Here is a 22,550-nt window from a genome sequence, read left to right as displayed (position 1 = left end):
ACAGTGCCCGCTCCCTCAGCACTGACCCTCCGACAGCGCCCGCTCCCTCAGCACTGACCCTCCGACAGCGCCCGCTCCCTCAGCACTGACCCTCCGACAGTGCCCGCTCCCTCAGCACTGACCCTCCTACCTGTTAAAGAAACGTGTATTTTGGGAGCTGGCGCTTCCCTTGATGGTTTTGCAGGATTTCAGTGCATTGCTTGCTGTCTTTCTCCGCAGTTGGTGACAAGGTGCCAGCTGACATCAGGATCGTCAAGATTATATCCACCACGTTGCGGGTTGATCAGTCCATCCTGACGGGTAAGGGGATCATGCGCCTGTCCACGGCATCGCACGCCATGCTGCCCTCGATCAAGTGTTCGCTCTGACTCCGTGTTCATCGCTCAGACCTCACCCCGACCCCATCCCTACCCCACTGGGACACCGGTCCGACCCTCCCTCCACCGGATCCCACCCCGACCCCATTCCTACGCAACTGGGACACCAGTCCGACCCTCCCTCCACCAGCCCTCACCCCGACCCCATCCCTACCCAACTGGGACACCAGTCCGACCCTACCCCCACCGGATCCCACCCCGACCCCATTCCTACGCAACTGGGACACCGGTCCGACCCTCCCTCCACCGGCCCTCACCCCGACCCCATCCCTACCCCACTGGGACACCAGTCCGACCCTACCCCCACCGGCTCCCACCCCGACCCCATCCCTACCCCACTGGGACACCGGTCCGACCCTCCCTCCACCAGCCCTCACCCCGACCCCTTCCCTACCCCACTAGGACACCGGTCCGACCCTCCCACCACCGGCCCTTACCCCGACCCCATCACTACCCCACTGGGACACCGGTCAGACTCTCCCACTACCGGCCCTTACCCCGACCCCATCCCTACCCCACTGGGACACCGGTCAGACTCTCCCACTACCGGCCCTTACCCCGACCCCATCCCTACCCCACTGGGACACCGGTCAGACTCTCCCACTACCGGCCTCACCCCGACCCCATCCCTACCCAACTGGGACACCGGTCCGACCCTCCCCCCACCGGATCCCACCCTGACCCCATCCCTACCCCACTGGGACACCAGTCCGACCCTCCCCCCACCGGCCCTCACCCCGACCCCATCCCTACCCCACTGGGACACCGGTCCGACCCTCCCCCCACCGGCCCTCACCCCGACCCCATCCCTACCCCACTGGGACACCGGTCCGACCCACCCCCCATCGGCCCTCACCCCGACCCCATCCCTACCCCACTGGGACACCGGTCAGACTCTCCCACTACCGGCCCACACCCCGACCCCATCCCTACCCCAGTGGGACACCGTTCCGACCCTCCCCCCACCAGATGCTACCCCGACCCCATCGCTACCCCACTGGGACACCAGTCCGACCCTCCCCCCACCAGATGCTACCCCGACCTCATCCCTACCCCACTGGGACACCGGTCCGACCCTCCCCCCACCGGCCCTCACCCCGACCCCATCCCTACCCCACTGGGACACCGGTCAGACTCTCCCACTACCGGCCCACACCCCGACCCCATCCCTACCCCAGTGGGACACTGTTCCGACCCTCCCCCCACCAGATGCTACCCCGACCCCATCGCTACCCCACTGGGACACCAGTCCGACCCTCCCCCCACCAGATGCTACCCCGACCTCATCCCTACCCCACTGGGACACCAGTCCAACCCTCCCCCCACCGGCCCTCACCCTGACCTCATCCCTACCCCACTGGGACACCAGTCCAACCGTCCCACCACCGGCCCTCACCCCGACCCCATCCCTACCCCACTGGGACACCAGTCTGATCCTCCCCAAACCGGCCATCACCCCGACCCCATCACTACCCCATTGGGACACCAGTCCGACCCTCCCACCGGACCTCACCCTGACCCCATCCCTATCCCACTGGGATACCAGTCTGACCCTCCCCCCACCAGACCCCAACCCGACCCCATCCCTATCCCACTGGGACACCAGTCTGACCCTCCCCCCACCAGACCCCAACCCGACCCCATCCCTATCCCACTGGGACACCAGTCTGACCCTCCCCCCACCAGACCCCAACCCGACCCCATCCCTATCCCACTGGGACACCAGTCTGACCCTCCCCCTACCGGCCCTCACACCGACCCCATCACTACCCACTGGGACACCTGTCTGACCCTCCCCCCACCAGCCCCCACCCCGACCCCATCGCTACCCCATTGGGACACCAGTCTGACCCTCCCACCGCCCCTCCCCGGACCTTTCCCCGACCCCATCCCTACCCCATTGGGACACCAGTCCGACCCCTCCAGACCTCACCCCGACCCCACTCTGACCCCATTGGGACACCAGTCTGACCCCCCCCGACCTCACCCTGACCCCACTCCAAACCTGAACCTGAACCTGAACCCGCTGCGACCCTACATTGACCCCACCCTGACCCCAATCCGGCCCCACCCCGACCCCAATCCGGCCCCTCCCCGACCCCGTCTGGACCTCACCCCGACCCCCTGTCCTTTGCCGCTCTGACCTACGCACTCTCCAGTCCAGCGGCTGAGTGAGCCGGCTCTCCAAGGGCCTGAAATGGAGCCGGTAAGGGCCGGGGGGTCTGGGTTGTGGGCGGGTCGGAGGGGCAGAGTCGGCGGGACTGGGCTCGGGCACGTCGGCCAACCAGCCTGGCGCTGAATGCTGTCTCTTGTCTCTCGGAAAAGGTGAATCGGTGTCTGTCATCAAGCACACTGACCCAGTGCCAGACCCTCGAGCTGTGAACCAGGACAAGAAGAATATGCTGTTCTCTGTGAGTCACCACCCCAAGCCCCCTCACCCCCCGGCCGACCCGCAACCGCCCGCTTCATGCTTTGCCCCGGCACTTCAGCCAGGGGTACCCCCCGCACCCCTTCTGGGCCGCCTTACAGGGACAGACCTCTGCCCACTGGCATCTGAAAGAGCCAGCACTGACGGGATCGAACACAGGGGTCACGGTTCGGACGGCTGCCCCCGTTCAGCGCAGGTGTTTTTTTTCCTCCCCCGCCATCGGAGGGTTTTCACATCTTTGCCCCCAGAAAGATGCTGAAGATGGGGGGTTGGGGGGGGGTGACCGCACTGTCTGTGATGTCTGGTTGTATTTTAAGGCAGCAGGAAGGGTTGGGGTTGCTGGCGGGCAAAGGGCTCATCGAGGAGAGGTTGGGGGGTGGGGGGTGGGAAACGTCAACTGCGACGACGCACGCAGAATTGGGAACACAGGGTAGGACGCCAGAAAGCTGTGGGACACAGGGATTCAGGAGTCCTCGCCGATCAATCTAAGTTGGCATGGCGGCCTCACAGCGCCAAGGACCCGGGTTTGATTCCACCCTGAGGTGACTGGCTGTGCAGAGTTTGCACATTCCCCACCGCCCCCCCACGCCCGTGTCTGTGCGGGTTTCCTCTGGGCGCTCCGGTTTCCTCCCACAGTCCAGGGATGTGCAGGTTAGGGTGGCATTGGCTGTGGGAAATTGTCCCGCAGTGCCCAGGAATGTGCTGTCTTATGGACGAGGGGTCGATTAGTTCAGATGCTGTACCCATTGAGGTTTCACTGGGCGGCGGGGTGCGAATGTGACAGGGGAGATGTGGAGAGGTTGTCCCCCTTCCAGCCTTGCCAATGGTGGGACAGACTTTGGGGGTTGGCGGGGGCAGGCGGGGTTGGTTCGTCAGGACGGGAGTTACTCGCTGCAGGATTCCCAACCTCTGACCTACTCCTGGAGTGAGATGGGACAGGGGGTCCCGGGTCAGTTTCTGCTCAATGGGAGCCCACGGGATGTTGATAGTGAGGGGAGGGGTTGGGGGTGGGGGTGGTGATGGGTTAGATCCTCTCTTACTGGTGACGGGCACAGCCTGGTATTTGTGTGGCGCGAATGTCGCTTGTCAGCCCCAAGCCTGGACATCGTCCAGATCTTGTTGTGTTTGGACACGGGCTGCCCCAGTCTCTGAGGAGGTGCGAACGGTGCTGAACACTGTGTAACCATCAGCGAACACGCGCCCCCCCTCCCCACCCGCCCCACCATTTCTGACCTTCTGAGGAGGGCAGGTTATCGATGAAGCAGCTGGAGATTGTCGTACTGATTGGTCAGTTAATGATTGTCCGGCAGTGATCGCCTTCCCCACCGCCACCCCTGCCAGTGGGTAACTCCGCTCTCTCATTGTCTTCGCCCCCCCCACTCTTTTCCCCGGCTCCCAGGGCACCAACATAGCAGCTGGTAAAGCCACGGGCGTGGTGGTGGCCACCGGCGTGAACACGGAGATCGGCAAGATCCGGGATCAAATGGTGGCCACCGAGCAGGACAAGACACCGCTGCAGCAGAAGCTGGACGAGTTCGGAGAGCAGCTCTCCAAAGTTATCTCCCTCATCTGTGTCGCAGTCTGGCTCATCAACATCGGACACTTCAACGACCCCGTCCATGGAGGCTCCTGGATCCGAGGCGCGGTCTACTACTTCAAGATCGCAGTCGCCCTGGCCGTGGCAGCTATTCCAGAAGGTCAGTTATCCCTCCCCTCCTCCTCCAATCCCAACCCTCACCAACTTCTCCACACCGCCAGGGCCAGTATCCCAGCATGGAGTGACTCCTCCCTCAACCAGCTGGCACACTGATACAGACCGATCACTCAGCACTGAACCTCCGATCCCTCAGCACTGAACCTCCAATACAAACTGATCCCTCAGCACCGACCCTTCGATACAGACCAATCCTGCAGCACCGACCCTCCGATATAGACCGATCTCTCAGCGCTGACCCTCAGCACCGAACCTCTGATCCCTCAGCACTGACCCTCCGATACAAACCGATCCCTCAGTGCCGACCTTCTGATACAGACCGATCCCTCAGTGCTGACCCTCTGATACAGACCGACCCCTCGGCACCGACCATCCGATACAAACCGATCCCTCAGCACTGACCCTCCGATACAAACCGATCCCTCAGCACTGACCCTCCGATACAGACCGATCCCTCAGTGCCGACCTTCTGATACAGACCGATCCCTCAGCACTGACCCTCCGATACAGACCGATCCTTTAGCACCGACCCTCTGATATAGACCGATCTCTCAGTGCTGACCCTCAGCACCGAACCTCCGATCTCTCAGCACTGAACTTCCGATACAGACCGAACCCTCAGCACCGACCATCCGATACAAACCGATCCCTCAGCGCTGACCCTCCGATACAAACCGATCCCTCAGTGCCGACCTTCTGATACAGACCGATCCCTCAGTGCTGACCCTCCGATACAAACCGATCCTTCAGTGCTGTCCCTCCGATGCAAACTGATCCCTCAGCACTGACCCTCCGATACAAACCGATCCCTCAGCACTGACCCTCCGATACAAACCGATCCCTCAGCACTGACCCTCCGATACAGACCGATCCCTCAGTGCCGACCTTCTGATACAGACCGATCCCTCAGCACCGACCCTCCGATACAGACCGATCCTTTAGCACCGACCCTCTGATATAGACCGATCTCTCAGTGCTGACCCTCAGCACCGAACCTCCGATCTCTCAGCACTGAACTTCCGATACAGACCGAACCCTCAGCACCGACCATCCGATACAAACCGATCCCTCAGCGCTGACCCTCCGATACAAACCGATCCCTCAGTGCCGACCTTCTGATACAGACCGATCCCTCAGTGCTGACCCTCCGATACAGACCGATCCCTCAGCACCGACCGTCCGATAGAAACCGGTCCCTCAGTGCCGACCCTCGGATACAAACCGATCCTTCAGCGCTGTCCCTCTGAAGCAAACTGATCCCTCAGCACCGACCCTCCGATACAGACCGATGCTTCAGCACTGACCCTCCGATACAGACCGATCCCTCATCACCGACCCTCCGATGCAAACCGATCCTTCAGCGCTGTCCCTCCGATACAAACTGATCCCTCAGCACCGACCCTCCGATACAAACCGATCCTTCAGCGCTGTCCCTCCGATACAAACTGATCCCTCAGCACTGACCCTCCAATACAAACCGATCCTTCAGTGCTGTCCCTCCAATACAAACTGATCCCTCAGCACCAACCCTCCGATACAGACCGATCCTTCAGCACTGACCCTCCAATACAAACTGATCTCGCAGCACCGACCCTCCGATACAAACCGATCTCTCAGCACCGACCCTCCGATACAAACTGACCTCTCAGCACCGACCCTCCGATACAGACCAATCCTGCAGCACCGACCCTCCGATACAAACTGATCTCTCAGAACCGACCCTCTGATACAAACTGATCCCTCAGCACCGACCCTCCAATACAGACCAATCCCGCAGCGCTGACCCTCCGATACAGACCAATCCCTCAGCGCTGACCCTCCGATACAGACTGATCCCTCAGCGTTGACCCTCCAATACAAACTGATCCCTCAGCACCGACCTTTCCGATACAAACCGATCCCTCAGCGCCGACCCTCGTATACAAACCGATCCCTCAGCGCCGACCTTTCCGATACAAACCGATCCCTCAGCGCTGACCCTCCTATACAAACCGATCCCTCAGCGCCGACCCTCCGATACAAACCGATCCCTCAGCGCCGACCCTCCGATACAGACTGGTCCCTCAGCGCCGATTCCTACGATACAAACTGATCCCTCAGTGCTGACCCTCCAATACAAACTGATCCCTCAGCACCGACCCTCAGATACAAACCGATCCCTCAGTGCCGACTTTCCGATACAAACTGATCCCTCAGTGCTGACCCTCCAATACAAACTGATCCCTCAGCGCTGACCCGCCGATACAAACCGATCCCTCACTGCTGATTCCTACGATACAAACTGATCCCTCAGTGCTGACCCTCCAATACAAACTGATCCCTCAGCGCTGACCTTCCGATACAAACCGATCCCTCAGCGCCGACCTTCCGATAAAAACCGATCCCTCAGCACTGACTTTCCGATACAAACCGATCCCTCAGCGCCGACCCTCCTATACAAACCGATCCCTCAGCACTGACCTTCCGATACAAACCGATCCCTCAGCGCCGACCCTCCAATACAAACTGATCGCTCAGCGCTGACATTCCGATACAAACTGATCCCTCAGCGCTGACCTTCCGAAACAAACCGATCGCTCAGCGCTGACCTTCCTACACAAACCGATCCCTCAGCGCCGACCTTCCGATACAAACCAATCCCTCAGCGCCGACCTTCCAATACAAACCGATCCCTCAGTGCAGACCCTCCAATATAGACTGGTCCCTCAGCGCCACCTTCCAATACAGACCAATCCCTCAGCGCCGACCTTCCGATACAAACCGATCCCTCAGTGCTGACCCTCCGATACAGACCGATCCCTCAGTGCTGACCCTCCGATACAGACCGATCCCTCAGCGCCGACCTTCCGATACAAACCGATCTCTCAGTGCCGACCCTCCGATATAGACTGGTCCCTCAGTGACGATTCCTACAATAAAAACTGATCCCCCAGCACCGACCCTCCGATACAAACCGATCCCTCAGTGCCGACCCTCCAATACAAACAATCTCTCAGCACCGACCGTCCAATACAGACCAATCCCTCAGCAGTTACCCTCCGATACAGACCGGTCCCTCAGCACTGACCCTCAGATACAAATCAATCCCTCAGCCCTGACCCTCCGACAGTGCCCCCTCCCTCAGCACTGACCCTCTGACAGTGCCCCCTCCCTCAGCACTGACCCTCCGACAGTGCCCCCTCCGTCAGCACTGACCCTCCGACAGTGCCCCCTCCCTCAGCACTGACCCTCCGACAATGCCCCCTCCCTCTGCACTGACCCTCTGACAGCGCCCCCTCCCTCAGCACTGACCCTCCAACAGCGCCCCCTCCCTCAGCACTGACCCTCTGACAGCGCCCGCTCCCTCAGCACTGACCCTCCGACAGTGCCCGCCCAATCAGCGCTGACCCTCCGACAGTGTCCCCTCCCTCAGCCCTGACTCTCCGACAGTGTCCGCTCCCTCAGCACTGACCCTCCGACAGCGCCCGCTCCCTCAGCGCTGACCCTCCGACAGTGCCCGCTCCCTCACACTGACACTCCGACAGCGCCCGCTCCCTCAGCACTGACTCTCCGACAGTGCCCGCTCCCTCAGCACTGACCCTCCGACAGTGCCTGCTCCCTCAGCACTGACCATCCGACAGTGCCCCCTCCCTCACATTGACCCTCCGACAGTGTCTGCTCCCTCAGCACTGACCCTCTGACAGTGCCCCCTCCCTCACACTGACCCTCCGACAGTGTCCGCTCCCTCAGCACTGACCCTCCGACAGTGCCCCCTCCCTCAGCACTGATCCTCCGACAATGCCCCCTCCCTCAGCACTGACCCTCTGACAGCGCCCCCTCCCTCAGCACTGACCCTCCGACAGTGCCCGCTCCCTCACCACTGACCCTCTGACAGTGCCCGCTCCCTCAGCACTGACCCTCCAACAGTGTCCCCTCCCTGAGCCCTGACCCTCTGACAGTGCCCGCTCCCTCAGCACTGACCCTCCGACAGTGTCCGCTCCCTCAGCACTGACCCTCCGACAGTGCCCGCTCCCTCAGCACTGACCATCCGACAGTGCCCGCTCCCTCAGCCCTGACTCTCCGACAGTGCCCGCTCCCTCAGCGCTGATACCGTGCCTTCTCTGTACTGTTGCCATTCTCCTTGCCGTGTTTCTGAGTGTACTGTCCCCTCCAGGGCTGCCTGCTGTGATTACCACCTGCCTGGCACTCGGTACCCGCAGGATGGCCAAGAAAAATGCCATTGTCAGGAGCCTGCCCTCTGTAGAAACACTGGGCTGTACATCGGTCATCTGCTCAGACAAGACTGGCACTTTGACCACGAATCAGATGTCTGTCTGCAAGGTACGTGTCATACCGTCACCTGCAGATACAAACCTTCATCCGCTGCCTGGAATTGGAGGCTGTGTTCTGACCGGGAGGGAGCCTTGGTACTTTAGATAGGTTTAGTATCCCCTGTTCCTCCCTTGCTCACTGTGCCCCTCTTGCTAAAGCTTAGGATCCTGTCTGCTTTGTTAACTGCCTCTCCACCTGTGCAGACACCCTCACTGATCTCCATGCTGATGTCCCCCAGATCCCTCTGCTCCTGCAATAAACCCTTTCGAATTGGCCCGTTTTGTTTCACATTGTTACTCTGTGTTCTTCCTGACAAAGTGCATCCCTCCTCACTTTTCTCTCTCTCTCTCTCTGTTAAACTGGATCTGTGCCCTGCCTGTGCCCGCTGCACCACCTTTAGAATTGTCCCTTTCATTTCAGATTGTCCATCCTTGTTCTTGCTCCCAAAGTGAGCCCCTTCAGACTTGTCCGTCTCCCTCTCTCACTGTCTCTCTCTCTGTTAAACTTTCTGTGCCACCTCCCTGCTCATTTAGCAAGCCAGCCTGTGACCTCCTCCCTGCCCGTCACCCTTTCGGATTCTTGCATTGTCCGTCAACACAGAAGTAGCCTCTATCGCGCCGGCTCCTTCGTAATCAGGGCTCCCAACACCGCCAGCTTCGCAACCTGTCCCCCCACCACAGACACCTCAGGAGAACGTCCGTTCCCTGTGAGCCTGCCGCTTGCAGGGAGCACCGCACTGTTTTTAATTCTGCACAGCAAAAATGACAGGGAACCTGCATCCCAGGGTTCCCATTGCCCACAGGATGGGAGTCACTTGAGTTCGAGCGCGCAGCTTCGGAAGGGCGTCAGACCCGCCGCTCTCGGGCCTGCTCCCCCTGTGCCCCGCTGTCGCGGGTTTGCGAGCCCCAGAGCTGTCCCGGCCGGCAGGAGGGGTTAGCGGGGCGTGACTCAGCTCGGCTGGCGGAGGAGCCTGGACTCTGTGGATGTCGCTGAATGTGCGTTTGTGCCATCCACCCGCAGATGTTCGTGCTTGACAAGGTGGATGGGGATGTCTGCTCGCTGAACGAATTCTCCATCACAGGATCCACGTACGCCCCAGAGGGAGAAATGTGAGTAGGGCCCTGGCACTGAGGGCACCGCGCTGCATCGGGGGGAGAGAGAGCGCGACTCTGAATCGCAACAACCAGGGGGGTCCATCAGGTTGAGCGTGGGGTGGCCATTTCACACTGTAATAAGGAGGATGCAGGGTGCTCAGGAATCTCACACCCACACAGCTGGGCACACACAGAGGACCACGGACTGGCCATGGGATGGGGGGTGGTGTGGGGGGTTGCTCCACACTGTCGGAGGGTCAGCGCTGAGGGAGCGGGCACTGTCGGAGGGTCAGTGTTGAGGGAGCGGGCACTGTCGGAGGGTCAGTGCTGAGGGAGCGGGCACTGTCGGAGGGTCAGTGTTGAGGGAGCGGGCACTGTCGGAGGGTCAGTGTTGAGGGAGCGGGCACTGTTGGAGGGTCAGCGCTGAGGGAGTGGGCGCTGTCGGAGGGTCAGTGTTGAGGGAGCGGGCGCTGTCGGAGGGTCAGTGCTGAGGGAGGGGGCACTGTCGGAGGGTCAGTGTTGAGGGAGCGGGCACTGTCGGAGGGTCAGTGCTGAGGGAGCGGACGCTTCGGAGGGTCAGTGCTGAGGGAGGGGGCACTGTAGGAGGGTCAGCGCTGAGGGAGCGGGGTCTGTCGGAGGGTCAGTGCTGAGGGAGGGGGCTCTGTAGGAGGGTCAGCACTGAGGGAGCGGGGACTGTCAGAGGGTCAGCGCTGAGGGAGCGGGCCCTGTTGGAGGGTCAGTGCTGAGGGAGTGGCACTGTCGGAGGGTCAGTGCTGAGGGAGCGGGCACTGTCGGAGGGTCAGTGCTGAGGGAGCGGACACTGTCAGAGGGTCAGTGCTGAGGGAGGGGGCACTGTAGCAGTGTCAGCGCTGAGGGAGCGGGGACTGTCGGAGGGTCAGTGCTGAGGGAGGGGGCTTTGTAGGAGGGTCAGCACTGAGGGAGCGGGGACTGTCAGAGGGTCAGCGCTGAGGGAGCGGGCACTGTCGGAGGGTCAGTGCTGAGGGAGTGGCACTGTCAGAGGGTCAGTGCTGAGGGAGCGGGCACTGTCGGAGGGTCAGCACTGAGGGAGCGGCCCTGTCGGGGGGTCAGCGCTGACTCCTGGATGTTAATGTTTTGCTGTATTCTCTGATACATAGACAGAAGAACGAGAAAACGATTAAGTGTGGTCAGTACGATGGGTTGGTGGAGCTCGCTACAATCTGTGCTCTCTGCAACGACTCGTCACTTGATTACAACGAGGTGTGTGTTTCCAGACCTAGAGCATGATAAACGAACAGTGAGTCAGTATTTACTGGGTATCTGGCCGGGGAGCAGTATGTCAGTATTTACAGGGAATCCCCGGTGGGGGGAATGTGTCAGAATTTACAGGGAATCCCGGGGGGCAGTGTGTCAGTATTTACAGGGAATCCCGGGGTGGGGGGAGTGTGTCAGTATTTACAGGGAATCCCGGGGGGGGAGTGTGTCAGAATTTACAGGGAATCCCCGGGGTAGGGGGAGAGTGTGTCAGTATTTACAGGGAATCCCCGGGTAGGGGAGAGTGTGTCAGTATTTACAGGGAATCCCCAGGAGGTGGGGGGAGTGTGTCAGTATTTACAGGGAATCCCCGGTGGGGGGAGCGTGTGTCAGTATTTACAGGGAATCCCCGGTGGGGGGAGTGTGTCAGTATTTACAGGGATTCCCTGGTGGGGGGAGAGTGTCAGTATTTACAGGGAATCCCCGGTGGGGGGAGTGTGTCAGTATTTACAGGGAATCCCCGGGGGTGTGTGTCAGTATTTACAGGGAATCCCCGGTGGGGGGAATGTGTCAGAATTTACAGGGAATCCCGGGGGGCAGTGTGTCAGTATTTACAGGGAATCCCGGGGTGGGGGGAGTGTGTCAGTATTTACAGGGAATCCCGGGGGGGGAGTGTGTCAGAATTTACAGGGAATCCCCGGGGTAGGGGGAGAGTGTGTCAGTATTTACAGGGAATCCCCGGGTAGGGGAGAGTGTGTCAGTATTTACAGGGAATCCCCAGGAGGTGGGGGGAGTGTGTCAGTATTTACAGGGAATCCCCGGTGGGGGGAGCGTGTGTCAGTATTTACAGGGAATCCCCGGTGGGGGGAGTGTGTCAGTATTTACAGGGATTCCCTGGTGGGGGGAGAGTGTCAGTATTTACAGGGAATCCCCGGTGGGGGGAGTGTGTCAGTATTTACAGGGAATCCCCGGGGGTGTGTGTCAGTATTTACAGGGAATCCCCGGTGGGGGGGGAGTGTGTCAGTATTTACAGGGAATCCCCGGTGGGGGGAGTGTGTCAGTATTTACAGGGAATCCCGGGGGTGTGTGTCAGTATTTACAGGGAATCCCCGGTGGGGGGAGTGTGTCAGTATTTACAGGGAATCCCCGGGGGTGTGTGTCAGTATTTACAGGGAATCCCCACGGGAGTGTGTCCATTTTGATAGGCTGCCCAGGGAGTGTGCTGACTCGGTGTGTCACAGTAACTGGAGGGGCTGAGTGGCCTCCTTTCTGATCCTACAGATAGTGTGTGTGTGTCTGTGTGTGTGTGCGTGTTAGTGTGTGTGTGTGTGTGTGTGTCTGTGTGTGTGTGTGTGTTAGTGTGTGTGTGTGTGTGTGTGTGTGTGTCTGTGTGTGTGTGTGGGTATCGGTGCTGACCCCCCTGTGCTTGCTGTCTGTTGCCTGTAGGGGAAGGGCATCTATGAGAAGGTGGGCGAGGCGACAGAGACAGCCCTGGTCTGCCTGGTAGAGAAGATGAACGTCTTTAACTCCGACTTGCGCTCCATGTCCAAAGTGGAAAGGGCGAATGCCTGCAGCTCCGTAAGTATCCTTCTGGGGTGGGGGATGGGGGTGAGTGCGCGTGGGGAGTTTGCCCTGCTGCCTCGCACCGTCTGGTGGCATTTGGCTGAAGAGTGCATGGCATGATGCTCCATCGGAGCAGCGGTGTTCCCGTTGTGTTCCCGCTACAGCACCCATGTCTCTCCCACTGCCCCCCAGCCCGCCCCAGCGAGGGCGCAGGATGTGCTGGAGCACAGCTCTGCTGCGGTCGGTATCGACATCCCCCGGGTGCCTTGTCTCAAGCTGCTATTTGTGTCCCACTGAGCACAGTGGCAGTTCCACTCAGCTGAGTGGAGATGCTCCTCAATGTGAAGTTGAGGCTTGGTCTCCACAAGGACTGTACGGCGGTCACCCTTACCAGTACGGTCATGGACAGATGCAGCTGCAGCTGGCAGACTGGTGACGGTGAGGCCGGGTGTGTTCTTCCCTCTCGTTGGTCCCCTTTCCACCTGCTGCAGACCCAGTCCAGCAGCTCAGCCCTTCGGGACCCAACCAGCTCGAACTGTAGGACCACTGCCGAGCCCCTCTTGGCGGTAGCACATGGAATTCCACCCCCGTGAGGGTGTCGTGCACCCTTCCCACCTTCAGTGCTTTCTCCAGGTATTATTCAGTGTGGACCAGTACCAATTCATAAGCTGCGGGGGAGGGAGAGGGTGGGACGTGGGCGTTTCCTTGCCCATGTTTAACCTGAAGCCGCGAGACCAATGTTGAGGACTCCCCGAGGTAACTCCCTGCTGACATCGATGCCTCCTCCTGGTTCAGATTCAGTGTGCGCGTGTGTGTGACTCCCGTCGGCAGCTCCCTAACCTGTTCCCTGTCCTGTTTTCACCCACCCAAACCCCCCCCCACCCCGCCCCGATCCCATCCCCAGGTGATTAAGCAGTTGATGAGGAAGGAATTTACGCTGGAGTTCTCCCGTGATCGCAAGTCCATGTCGGTCTACTGCAGCCCGGCCAAAGCTTCGAAAGCTGCGGTGGGCAACAAGATGTTTGTGAAGGTAAGGTCTCATTCCCCCCTCCCCTGCCATCGGGAAACCTCCGGTCCCTCACCCTCTTCCCTCTCACCCTCCTCTCGCTCTCTCATAGAACATAGAACATTACAGCGCAGTACAGGCCCTTCGGCCCTCGATGTTGTGCCGACCTGTCATACCGATCTGAAGCCCAACTAACCTACACTATTCCATGTACGTCCATATGCTTGTCCAACGACGACTTAAATGTACCAAAAGTTGGCGAATCTACTACCGTTGCAGGCAAAGCGTTCCATTCCCTTACTACTCTCTGAGTAAAGAAACTACCTCTGACATCCCTCCTATATCTTTCACCCCTCAATTTAAAGCTATGCCCCCTTGTGCTCGCCGTCACCATCCTAGGAAAAAGGCTCTCCCTACCCACCCTATCTAACCCTCTGATTATTTTATGTTTCAATTAAGTCACCTCTCAACCTTCTTCTCTCTAATGAAAACAGCCTCAAGTCCCTCAGCCTTTCCTCGTAAGACCTTCCCTCCATACCAGGCAACATCCTAGTAAATCTCCTCGGCACCCTTTCCAAAGCTTCCACATCCTTCTTATAATGCAGTGACCAGAACTATACACAATACTCCAAGTGCGGCCGCACCAGCGTTTTGTACAGCTTCACCATTACCTCTTGGTTCCGGAACTCGATCTCTCTATTAATAAAAGCTAAAACACTGTATGCCTTCTTAACAGCCCTGTCAACCTGGGTGGCAACTTTCAAGGATCTGTGTACATGGACACCGAGATCTCTCTGCTCATCTACATGACTAAGAATCTTACCATTAGCCCAGTACTTTGCCTTCCGGTTACTCCTACCAAAGTGCATCACCTCACACTTGTCTGCATTAAACTCCATTTGCCACCTCTCAGCCCAGCTCTGCAGCTTATCTATGTCTCTCTGCAACCTACAGCATCCTTCACCACTATCCACAACTCCACCGACCTTAGTGTCGTCTGCAAATTTACTAACCCATCCTTCTACGCCCTCATCCAGATCATTTATAAAAATGACAAACAGCAGTGGACCCAACACCGACCCTTGCGGTACACCACTAGTAACTGGTCTCCAGGATGAACATTTCCCATCAACGAACACCCTCTGTCTTCTTTCAGCAAGCCAATTTCTGATCCAAACTGCTATATCTCCCACAATCCCATTCCTCCGCATTTTGTACAATAGCCTATTGTGGGGAACCTTATCGAAAGCCTTGCTGAAATCCATATACACCACATCAACCGGTTTACTCTCATCTACCTGTTTGGTCACCTTCTCAAAGAACTCAATAAGGTTTGTGAGGCACGACCTTCCCTTCACAAAACTGTGCTGACTATCCCTGATCAATTTATTCTTTTCTAGATGATTATAAATCCTATCCCTTATAACCTTTTCCAGCACTTTACCAACAACTGAGGTAAGGCTCACTGGTCTATAATTACCAGGGTTGTCTCTACTCCCCTTCTTGAACAGGAGAACCACATTTGCTATCCTCCAGTCATCTGGCACTATTCCTGCAGACAATGACGAGTTAAAGATCAATGCCAAAGGCTCGGCAATCTCCTCCCTGGCTTCCCAGAGGATCCTAGGATAAACCCCATCCGGCCCAGGGGACTTGTCTATCTTCACCCTCTGTAGGATTTCTAATACCTCTTCCGTGTGAACCTCAATCCCACCAAGTCTAGTAGCCTGTGTCTCAGTATTCTCCTCGACAACATTGTCGTTTTCTAGAGTGAATACTGTTGAAAAATATTCATTTAGCCTCCCGCCTTGAAGAGCCCATCCAGTCGACCTCCATCTGGGCTCCTCTGCACCCCCTCACCGTCCACCCCTTTGCCCCCTACCCAGCCCATGCAGCCTCTGAACCTGCATCCCCCTGCCCTGATTGCTCCTCCTTCCCACCCCTCATCACATCCCTGCTCAGCCCATCCACCCCCACCCTCTGCCTCAATCATCCCCCCTTCCCCACCTCCCATTACACTGTCATCCTCCGTCAGCCTCGATTAACATAGAGCATAGAAAAGTGCAGCACAGTACAGGCCCTTTGGCCCACGATGATGTGCCGTGGATTAATCCTAATCCAAAAATAAAATAACCTAACCTACATTCCCCTCAATTCACTGCTGTCCATGTGCATGTCTGGCAGTCGCTTAAACGTCACTAATGACTCTGCTTCCATGACTACCACTGGCAAACTATTCCATGCGCTCACAACTCTCTGGGTGAAGAACCTCCCTCTGACGTCTCCTCTATACCTTCCTCCTAGCACCTTAAAACTATGACCCCTCGTGACAGTCAATCCTGCCCTGGGGAAAAGTCTCTGGCTATCGACTCTATCCGTGCCTCTCATTACCTTGTACACCTCGATCAGGTCACCTCTCTTCCTCCTTCTCTCCAGAGAGAAAAGTCCGAGCTCAGTCAACCTCTCCCCGTAAGACAAGCCCTCCAGTCCAGGCAGCATCCTGGTAAACCTCCTTTGCACCCTCTCCAAAGCCTCCACATCTTCCCTATAATTGGACGACCAGAACGGGACACAATATTCCAAGTGTGGTCTCACCAGGGTTTTGTAGAGCTGCAGCATAACCTCGCGGCTCTGAAACTCGATCCCCCTGTTAATGAAAGCCAAAACACCATATGATTTCTTAACAACCTTATCCACTTGGGTGGCAACTTTGAGGGAGCTATGCACTTGAACACCAAGATCCCGCTGTTCCTCCACAGTGCCGAGAATCCTGCCTTTAATCCGATATTCAGCATTTAAGTTCGTCTTTCCAAAATGCATCACTTCGCATTTATCCAGGTTGAACTCCATCTGCCATTTCTCAGCCCAGCTCTGCATTCTGTCAATGTCTCGCTGAAGCCTGTAATAGCCCTCGATACTATCAATGGCACCTCCAACCTTTGTGTCATCAGCAAACATACTAACCCACGCCTCAACCTCCTCATCCAAGTTATTTATAAAAACTACAAAGAGCGGAGGCCCAAGAACAGATCCCTGCGGGACACCACTCAGCACTGACCTCCAGGCAGAATACTTACCATCTCCAACCACTCTCTGCCTCCTGTCAGCCAACCAGTTCTGAATCCAGACAGCCAAGTCACCCCGTATCCCATACGTCCCGAATTTATGAATGAGCCTGCCGTGGGGAACCTTATCAAATGCCTTGCTGAAGTCCATGTACACCACATCCACTGCTCGACCCTCGTCAACCTGTCTTCTGACCTCCTTAAAGAACTCAATAAGATTTGTAAGGCATGACCTGCCCCTCACAAAGCCATGCTGGCTCCCTTTAATCACGCTATGCTTTTCCAAATAGTCATCAATCCTATCCCTCAGAATTCTTTCCAAAACCTTGCTGACCACAGACGTAAGACTGACTGGTCTGTAATTTCCAGGGATTTCCCTATTTCCTTTCTTGAAAAGAGGAACAACATTTGCCTCCCTCCAATCTTCCAGTACGACTCCCGTGGAGAGTGAGGAAGCAAAGATCTTCGCCAGTGGCTTAGCAACCTCCTTTCTCGCTTCCCGGAGCAACCTAGGATAAATCTGGTCTCACCCTGGGGACTATTCAATCTTAAATGTTTGCCAAAATTTCCAGCACATCAACTTCCTCAATCTTGATCTGTTCAAGCCCGTTTTCCTGCTCCTCAAAGTTCTCATTCACAACAAGGTCCCTTTCCTTAGTGAAAACCAAAGCAAAAAACTCATTTAGGGCTTCCCCTATCTGCGCAGACTCCACACACAAGTTCCCTACGCTATCCCTGATCGGCCCTACCTTCTCCCTGATCATTCCCTTATCCTTCAGGTATGAACCTCTTCGGGTTCTCCCCAACCCTTCCTGCCAAGCCCACATTAACCCCTCTATTACCACCACATTCCCAGTGAAAGCCGGAATAAACCCGTTGCACACATTCCCTGACACCCTCTATTACCCCCCCCCCCCCCGCCCACTCTGATACCCTCAGTAACTCAGTCGTTAACTGGGGACACCCTCCCGCAAGGCCCTGGGTGGGTGGGGAGGGAGCTCGCCATCCTACTCTCCCGCCATCTGCCCGTCTCTCACTGCGCGTGCCTGGTCCCTCACTGAGCCCCATGTTCTCCCCGTCTCTCCTCTCGGCAGGGCGCCCCCGAAGGGGTGATCGAGCGCTGTAACTATGTACGTGTCAACGCCACCCAAGTGCCCCTGACAAACGCAGTCCGCGACAAGATCCTATCGGTCATCAAGGAGTGGGGCACAGGCAGGGACACACTGCGATGCTTGGCACTAGCCACCCGCGACAGGCCGCCCAACAGAGAGGAGATGGACCTGGAAGATTCCACCAAGTTCTCGGAGTACGAGGTAACAGGGATGGGCCGACCAAGGTGGTGGGGACGCAGGGTTGGGACAGAGATTGCGGACACCGGGCGCGCAAATTTCTACAGAGGGTGACCACGGAGCTCCGACAGCGCGGCGCTCCCTCAGCGCTGACTCTCTGATAGTGCAGCGCTCCCTCAGCACTGACCCCCCCGACAGTGCCCGCTCCCTCAGCATTGACCCTCCGACAGCGCCCGCTCCCTCAGCACTGACCCCCCCGACAGTGCCCGCTCCCTCAGCATTGACCCTCCGACAGCGCCCGCTCCCTCAGCACTGACCCTCCGACAGTGCCCCCTCCCTCAGCACTGACCCTCTGACAGCGCCCGCTCCCTCAGCACTGACCCTCCGACAGTGCCCGCTCCCTCAGCGCTGACCCTCCAACAGCGCCCGCTCCCTCAGCACTGACCCCCCCCCCGACAGTGCCCGCTCCCTCAGCACTGACCCTCTGACAGTGCCCGCTCCCTCAGCACTGACCCTCTGACAGCGCCCGCTCCCTCAGCACTGACCCTCTGACAGTGCCCGCTCCCTCAGCACTGACCCTCTGACAGTGCCCCCTCCCTCAGCACTGACCCTCCGACAGTGCCCGCTCCCTCAGCACTGACCCTCTGACAGCGCCCGCTCCCTCAGCGCTGACCCTCTGACAGCGTCCGCTCCCTCAGCACTGACCCTCTGACAGCGCCCGCTCCCTCAGCACTGACCCTCTGACAGCGCCCGCTCCCTCAGCACTGACCCTCCGACAGTGCCTGCTCCCTCAGCACTGACCCTCCGACAGCGCCCGCTCCCTCAGCACTGACCCCCCCCGACAGTGCCCGCTCCCTCAGCACTGATCCTCCAACAGTGCCCACTCCCTCAGTACTGACCCTCCGACAGTGCCCGCTCCCTCAGCACTGACCCCCCCCCCGACAGTGCCCGCTCCCTCAGCACTGACCCTCCGACAGTGCCCTCTCCCTCAGCACTGACCCTCCGACAGTGCCCTCTCCCTCAGCACTGACCCCCCTCCGACAGTGCCCGCTCCCTCAGCACTGACCCCCCTCCGACAGTGCCCGCTCCCTCAGCAGACCCTCCAACAGCGCCCGCTCCCTCATCGCTGACCCTCCGACAGTGCCTGCTCCCTCAGCACTGACCCCCCCCCGACAGTGCCCGCTCCCTCAGCACTGACCCTCCAACAGCGCCCGCTCCCTCAGCACTGACCCTCTGACAGCGCCCGCTCCGTCGGCGCTGACCCTGCGGCAGGAACTCAGCAGGCCTGGCGGCATCCTTGGGGGCTCCCTGTTGGGAAGATGGCCGGTGGGCTTGGAACTGTGCTTTGTGTGCACAGACCCTGCTCGTGTTCCCTGCGACATCTTTGTTTCTGTTTCAGTTTTGTAGCAAGTAGCAAAGTGCAGTTCTTTGTCTATTTCAGAAGTTAATTTTTCGGTTTGTTTTCCCCACTCCTTCTGTGTTTCCCTCTTTCGCTTTCACCGCTCTTGTGGACTCCTTTTCTTTCTGACTCTCCCTCTATCCCTCTCACTCTACCTCCTTCTTTCTGTTCACTCCGCTTGCCTTTTGTTCGCTTCCTCCTGCCTGTCTCTCTCCCCCGTCTCTCCACCCTACTCTATCACCTTTGTACCACATCTCACTCGCACCCCCACGCCTTCCCTTCTCTCTTCCCTGTCTCCCTCTCTCTCTCTGTCTGTCTCCCTGTCCCCACTCTCTCTCCCCTCTTTCCCCCCTCTGTCTCCCCCATTTCTCGCCCACTCCCTCTCCTCCTCATTCTGTGTCCTTGTCTCTCTCTCTCTCTCTCTCTCTCACTCCTCCTCTCTCCCCCCTCCTCCCTGTCTCACCCTCCCTGACTGCCCAACCCACTTTTCCCCCCTCTATTTCCCTCTCCCCCTCCCGCTTTTTCTCTGTCCCCCTCTCCCCTGCCCTCTCTGTACCATTCTCTCTCTCTCTCTCCCTCTCCTTCTCATTCCCTGTCTTGTCTCTCTCTCTCACTCTCTCTGTCCCTCTCTCCCCCTCCCGCTCTCCCTCTGTCCACCTCTCCCTCTCCCCGCCCTCACTCTCCCTCTCTCTCTCTCTCCCTCTCCTTCTCATTCCCTGTTTTGTCTCTCTCTCTCTCTCTCTGTCCCTCTCCCCACCTTCCGCTCTTTCTCTGTCCCCCTCTCCCTCTTCCCTGCCCTCTCTCTCCCATTCTCTCTCTCTCACTCCCTCGCCTTCTCATTCTCTGTCTTGTCTTTCTCTCACTCTCTCTGTCCCTCTCTCGCCCTCCCACTCTCCCTCTATCCCCCTCTCCCTCTCCCCTGCCTTCTCTCTCTCTCCCTCTCTCTCTCACTTCCTCTCCTTCTCATTCCTTGTCTTGTCTCTCTCTCTCTCTCTCACTGTCCCTCTCTCGCCCTCCCGCTCTCCCTCTGTCCCCTTCTCCCCTGCCCTCTCTCTACCATTCTCTCTCTCTCACTCCCTCACCTTCTCATTCCTTGTCTTGTCTCTCGCTCTCTCTCTCTCTCTCTCTGCGTCCCTCCCCCATGTTCTAACCCCCCGCCCCACCTCCCGGTGCAGTCTGACCTGACCTTTGTGGGGGTGGTGGGTATGTTAGACCCACCGCGGAAGGAGGTGATAGGCTCCATCCAGCTGTGCCGGGAGGCAGGTATCCGGGTGATCATGATCACCGGCGATAATAAGGGCACCGCCGTCGCCATCTGCCGCCGTATCGGCATCTTCAGCGAGGACGAGGACGTGGTCGGCCGTGCCTTCACCGGCCGGGAGTTTGACGATCTGTCTGCCGCGGAGCAGCGCATGGCCTGCCGCGACGCGAGCTGCTTCGCCCGCGTCGAGCCCGCGCACAAATCCAAGATCGTGGAGTACCTGCAGTCCTTCGACGAGATCACCGCCATGGTGAGGCGCCAGCGAGCAATGGGAATGGGTCGGCGGGGCGGTGCGGGGAGGGGGGAGGCCTCCTGCTGGATCCACACAAGCTGCTGGGGGGGGGGGGGGTGGGGCCTCGAGGATGGGGGCTGTTGGAGGGATAGGGTCTGCTGTGTCCTTGAATGGCCTCTTCCTGTCTCTGTGTAACACGCTCGATGATAGGGCTGAATGGCCTCCTGTCCCGGTGTAACAGGCTCTGAGAGGGGCTGAATGGCCTCCTGTCCCGGTGTAACAGGCTCCGTGAGGGGCTGAATGGCCTCCTGTCCCTGTGGAACAGGCTCCGTGAGGGGCTGAATGGCCTCCTGTCCCTGTGTAACAGGCTCTGTGGGGGGGGGGGGGCGCTAAATGGCCTCCTGTCCCTGTGTAATAGGCTCTGTGGGGGGGGGCTGAATGGCCTCCTGTCCCTGTGGAACAGGCTCTGAGAGGGGCTGTATGGCCTCCTGTCCCTGTGTAACAGGCTCTGTGTGGGGGGGGGGGTGCTGAATGGCCTCCTGTCCCTGTGTAACAGGCTCTGTGAGGGGGCTGAATGGCCTCCTGTCCCTGTGGAACAGGGTCTGAGAGGGGCTGAATGGCCTCCTGTCCCTGTGTAACAGGCTCTGAGAGGGGCTGAATGGCCTCTTGTCCCTGTGGAACAGGCTCTGTGGGGGGCTGAATGGCCTCCTGTCCCTGTGTAACAGGCTCCGTGAGGGGCTGAATGGCCTCCTGTCCCTGTGGAACAGGCTCCGTGAGGGGCTGAATGGCCTCCTGTCCCTGTGTAACAGGCTCTGTGGGGGGGGGGCGCTAAATGGCCTCCTGTCCCTGTGTAATAGGCTCTGTGGGGGGGGGCTGAATGGCCTCCTGTCCCTGTGGAACAGGCTCTGAGAGGGGCTGTATGGCCTCCTGTCCCTGTGTAACAGGCTCTGTGTGGGGGGGGGGGGTGCTGAATGGCCTCCTGTCCCTGTGTAACAGGCTCTGTGAGGGGGCTGAATGGCCTCCTGTCCCTGTGGAACAGGCTCCGTGAGGGGCTGAATGGCCTCCTGTCCCTGTGTAACAGGCTCTGTGGGGGGGGGGGGGGGCGCTAAATGGCCTCCTGTCCCTGTGTAATAGGCTCTGTGGGGGGGGGCTGAATGGCCTCCTGTCCCTGTGGAACAGGCTCTGAGAGGGGCTGTATGGCCTCCTGTCCCTGTGTAACAGGCTCTGTGTGGGGGGGGGGGTGCTGAATGGCCTCCTGTCCCTGTGTAACAGGCTCTGTGAGGGGGCTGAATGGCCTCCTGTCCCTGTGGAACAGGGTCTGAGAGGGGCTGAATGGCCTCCTGTCCCTGTGTAACAGGCTCTGAGAGGGGCTGAATGGCCTCTTGTCCCTGTGGAACAGGCTCTGTGGGGGGCTGAATGGCCTCCTGTCCCTGTGTAACAGGCTCCGTGAGGGGCTGAATGGCCTCCTGTCCCTGTGGAACAGGCTCCGTGAGGGGCTGAATGGCCTCCTGTCCCTGTGTAACAGGCTCTGTGGGGGGGGGGCGCTAAATGGCCTCCTGTCCCTGTGTAATAGGCTCT

General features: G+C 58.7%; 2 protein-coding genes across 2 annotated transcripts in view; one reads left to right on the top strand and one right to left on the bottom strand.

Moving 5' to 3' along the window:
• Positions 1 to 21,220, top strand: part of LOC125450103 (sarcoplasmic/endoplasmic reticulum calcium ATPase 1) — a 45,474-nt gene extending 24,254 nt beyond the window's left edge. The window contains 11 exon segments of the mRNA XM_059643266.1: positions 220 to 300; positions 2,703 to 2,788; positions 4,205 to 4,502; positions 8,673 to 8,839; positions 9,851 to 9,939; positions 11,061 to 11,163; positions 12,604 to 12,735; positions 13,625 to 13,750; positions 17,886 to 18,104; positions 20,655 to 21,030; positions 21,183 to 21,220. Coding sequence (XP_059499249.1) covers positions 220 to 300; positions 2,703 to 2,788; positions 4,205 to 4,502; positions 8,673 to 8,839; positions 9,851 to 9,939; positions 11,061 to 11,163; positions 12,604 to 12,735; positions 13,625 to 13,750; positions 17,886 to 18,104; positions 20,655 to 21,030; positions 21,183 to 21,220 — 1,715 coding nt within the window.
• A 1,296-nt stretch (positions 21,221 to 22,516) lies between these two features.
• Positions 22,517 to 22,550, bottom strand: part of LOC132207499 (rab GTPase-binding effector protein 2-like) — a 45,391-nt gene continuing 45,357 nt past the window's right edge. Inside the window, exon 12 of the mRNA XM_059643265.1 lies at positions 22,517 to 22,534. Within this exon, the coding sequence (XP_059499248.1) occupies positions 22,517 to 22,534 (18 nt within the window). The remainder of the gene's footprint in view (positions 22,535 to 22,550) is intronic.

This window comes from Stegostoma tigrinum, chromosome 50, assembly GCF_030684315.1.
Source record: "Stegostoma tigrinum isolate sSteTig4 chromosome 50, sSteTig4.hap1, whole genome shotgun sequence".
Taxonomy (NCBI): Eukaryota; Metazoa; Chordata; class Chondrichthyes; order Orectolobiformes; family Stegostomatidae; genus Stegostoma; species Stegostoma tigrinum.
Note: the sequence above shows the minus strand (reverse complement) of the source record. Positions and strands in the feature narration are given on the sequence as shown.